Source organism: Protomyctophum bolini, assembly GCF_963924005.1.
Source record: "Protomyctophum bolini genome assembly, chromosome: 12".
Classification (NCBI taxonomy): Eukaryota; Metazoa; Chordata; class Actinopteri; order Myctophiformes; family Myctophidae; genus Protomyctophum; species Protomyctophum bolini.
In genome coordinates, this window is record NC_137873.1 from 10,837,905 (window position 1) to 10,841,428 (window position 3,524).

Sequence of the window (3,524 nt, forward strand, 5' to 3'; positions counted from 1 at the left end):
TTTGAAAATGTGTGAAATGGGACATTCTGCATAATGAGTACTTTCTCTTTTTGGTACATTTTTATAACGACAATATACCTTGAGTACCTTTTGAGTATTATGACGTGAGCTCTGCCTGTGTTTCCGTCGTCCACCTCTAGGAGGCGGAGGTGTGTAACCAGATCATCCTGGTGGAGGACGTGCTGGCCCGTCTGTGTCAGAACACCTATCCCCTGGAGCAGCTGCTCGCCCGGCCCCTCCCCGAGGGAGTGGACCCCCTTCGCCTCGAGATCTACCTCTCCGACCAGGACTTTGAGGTGAGGTTATAGCCTCGGTACTCAGGCTTTTCTTTTCGTTAGCATTCGGCTCAAAAAGAAAAGCTAGGGGAAACCCATTGGAAAGTCTGGCATAGGAAGTGCAGTAGCAGTGCAGAGGGGCGTCGCTCCAAATTTGGGACGTCCGTGTTCTCCGCTGTTTTCTACCAGGGAGCGGGGGAAGGGGTGGCTCAGATCGTGAACCAATAGACCAATAAAATCCACCGGCTGTTTTCGCCGGCACCCGCCCTTCTAGACTAGAAATCACACAGACTGGGGCACTGTGACACTGACCCAGTGGTCTCGCTGCTCCTTCCCACACACATTTCCGTGTGAGTTAGACAGATAAACATACATTGTAGACAAAAAGACACGTACTGCACATAGTAAAGCATTCAATGTTTATCCAAGAAATGTATGTTCTTAGATACAAGAAACCATTGTAAATCTTTCTTATGGGGTTACAATTTATTTTTAAACGAGACACCTTGTACGTAGCATTCTAACTCCACCTATAACTCTGACCTTTCAGAACAAATCATAGGTGGACTCAGGTAAGGAGAGTTCTTCATGGCATTCACGAGCACTGATGAGCACTCTTGTCTTTCTTTCTTAAGCATGACAATATGATATCACTACGATCTTGAAGTTCGGCTTCCCTCTCACTCACTACTACAATATTCTCCTGCTCATACACCTGAATGTGCCTGGTGCTTTGCTGGTGCAAACACTGCACCCACTTTTACTTTCTTTCAGCAGAGATGTAAGAACTGCTACATGGACTGGAAGCCCATTTCCACTATATACTTTATACGGTATACTTCACATAATAGTACAAAAATAGACAATGTACAGTACTGTAGCAGATCTATAAGGTCACACTCACAATGTACTTGTGCTATTTTCACCGTCTTTGAATAGTTTTTTTACTTGAAAATGGAAATATGATATCGTAAAAAATGGGATGCTTTGTTGAACGTGGGTTAATAATACAAATAAAGAGGCCTGTCTTGTGAGATTTTTCTTTCCATTCCCTCTTTACATCTGAGAGTTCTGGGGATTTGTCCTTCTCAATTCAGAGTTTATATCTCAGAATGCCGAGGTTTTCCCTAATAAATGAAAGTGACATAGGCAGTGTGGGGTTTAAAAAATAAATCACAAGTGCAAGAAGAAAATGATTCACAATTCAGGCTATTGATGGCTATGTTTTCAGTAGCAGAAATGGGCTTCCATAATGGAGAACAAGTGATGCGATGCTTTTCTTTTCGCTGTCACTTCTTCTAATATGGTGGCATGGGGGCTTTTGTGACCATGAGCTGCCACTCTCCAAATCATTCTGCGTCAGGCCTTTATGTACAGTAGGCTACACTATCACTGCCTCAAATGTTAAACAATGTCTTGATGTACTAAGTCATTGTTTTTCTTTTCCTTTACAGAAAGCATTGGACATGAAGAGGGACGAATATGAAAGTATGCCAGGGTGGAAGCAAGTGAACTTAAAGAAGGCCAAAGGACTATTTTAAAACACAGGACAGGATGGTATGCGAAGTAGATAAAACATTGATGGATAGAGATGGAAAGGAAGGAAATGTCTTTCCTGCAAACTGCAAGTGAACATGTTGAAGAAGACGTCAACATAATAGACTGGCTTTAATCCGACGGGGTTAAATTAAAAAACGAAGAGGAATGGTGTGTCCTGCCACAAGAATGCGCCTACCTATGTGTGCTAGCCTCGTTTAGAGTTGCATTTTTACCTTTCCACAATGTAACTATGTAAGGAAGCGGTGCAGTTCTAAAAACAAAACTGCTTTGTTTCGGTACACGATGTAGTTGTGTATGTATGTGAAGTCTCCTTCAAGCACTTAAAACTCACTGCTCTCATGCCGTGGACTTGTCAATGACAATGTGCACACTGCACACTGCGCCGCTTGGCCTCCAGATGGCGTGCTTCTGTTGTGTGTGTGCACGTGCGTGCAAGAGTGGCTGTATATTGTTTAAACGTGTAAATGTGATAGTAAAGTGCACATTCATGGTCTATGACTGTGTGCATGATGTTGCGTCACTGTATAATAGTCGTATGTGTGTATACAGTGCGTGAGTATGACGTTCGGCGTTGTATCTATGTAAAAACAAACATGATGATGTAGGAGGATAATGAATTCAATGTATGAGCTTGAAATTGTGTCAAGACGACAGCGACGAGTGTTCCCTTTGTCTACGGTGTCTCGAATGGTCTCTTACGTAAGGTATGTACATTTTGTTGCATTGGCTCAAATGTGATCCCTTAACCTTTGACACCGACTGTAAAAGCAACAAAGGGCCTTGTTGTAAAGGTATGGCTTTTGTGACAGGAGGAGAGAGAAGGAAAAAAAAACATTTAATGTATAGTGCCTTGCTTTTTGTGTACAGTTTATATACAGAAATTCTAGTCTGCATTTTAAGACTTTATTTGTGATATAAGACATAGTGAATTAAATGAAAATGCCCAAATCAAAGTAAATTTACTGTCTTATGTAAATGTGCATGCATACATAATGCAACCAGTATGACATAAACGAATACCGTTTCAGTTATAGACTGTCTCGCGCTTTCTCGATAGTGCGAGAAAAACTTGCGCTTTCTCGATAGCGCGAGAAACAACTCGCGCTTTCTCGATAGCGCTTCTCGCGCTTTCTCGATAGTGCGAGAAAAACTCGCGCTTTCTCGATAGTGCGAATCTCGATAGTGCGAGAAAAACTCGCGCTTTCTCGATAGTGCGAGAAAAACTCGCGCTTTCTCGATAGTGCGAGAAACTTGCGCTTTCTCTCGATAGCGCAAGTTTTTCTCGCACTTTCTCGATAGTGCGAGAAAACTCGTGCGAGAAAAACTCGCGCTTTCTCGATAGCGCGAGAAAAACTTGCGCTTTCTCGATAATGCGAGAAACTTGCGCTTTCTCTCGATAGCGCAAGTTTTTCTCGCACTTTCTCGATAGTGCGAGAAAACTTGCGCTTCCTCGATAGCGCGACTAGTGCGAGAAACTAGTGCGAGAAACTCGCACTTTCTCGATAGTGCGATAAAAACTCACGCTTTCTCGATAGTGCGAGAAAAACTTGCGCTTTCTCGATAATGCGAGAAAAACTCGCGCTTTCTCGATAGTGCGAGAAAAACTCGCGCTTTTGAGCACCTCAGATGTTTTAAGTAGCGGTTATTTTTAAAAGGGCGAGGTCATTTCGCCCCAGATAGTTTTTTGCA

At 42.8% G+C, this 3,524-nt stretch overlaps 1 protein-coding gene across 5 annotated transcripts in view; it reads left to right on the top strand.

The window, feature by feature from the left end:
* Window positions 1-2,793, top strand: part of LOC308325685 (supervillin-like) — an 82,951-nt gene extending 80,158 nt beyond the window's left edge. For 4 of the 5 annotated variants that reach the window (XM_080778296.1, XM_080778297.1, XM_080778298.1 and 1 more), the window contains 2 exons: window positions 141-296; window positions 1,730-2,793. In XM_080778296.1, the coding sequence (XP_080634422.1) occupies window positions 141-296; window positions 1,730-1,816 (243 nt within the window). In that variant the 3' untranslated portion in view covers window positions 1,817-2,793. Of the gene's footprint in view, window positions 1-140; window positions 297-825; window positions 848-1,729 lie in introns of all 5 variants that reach the window. The other variant, XM_080778299.1, reaches the window with a different exon arrangement.
* The last annotated feature ends 731 nt before the right edge of the window (window positions 2,794-3,524 follow it).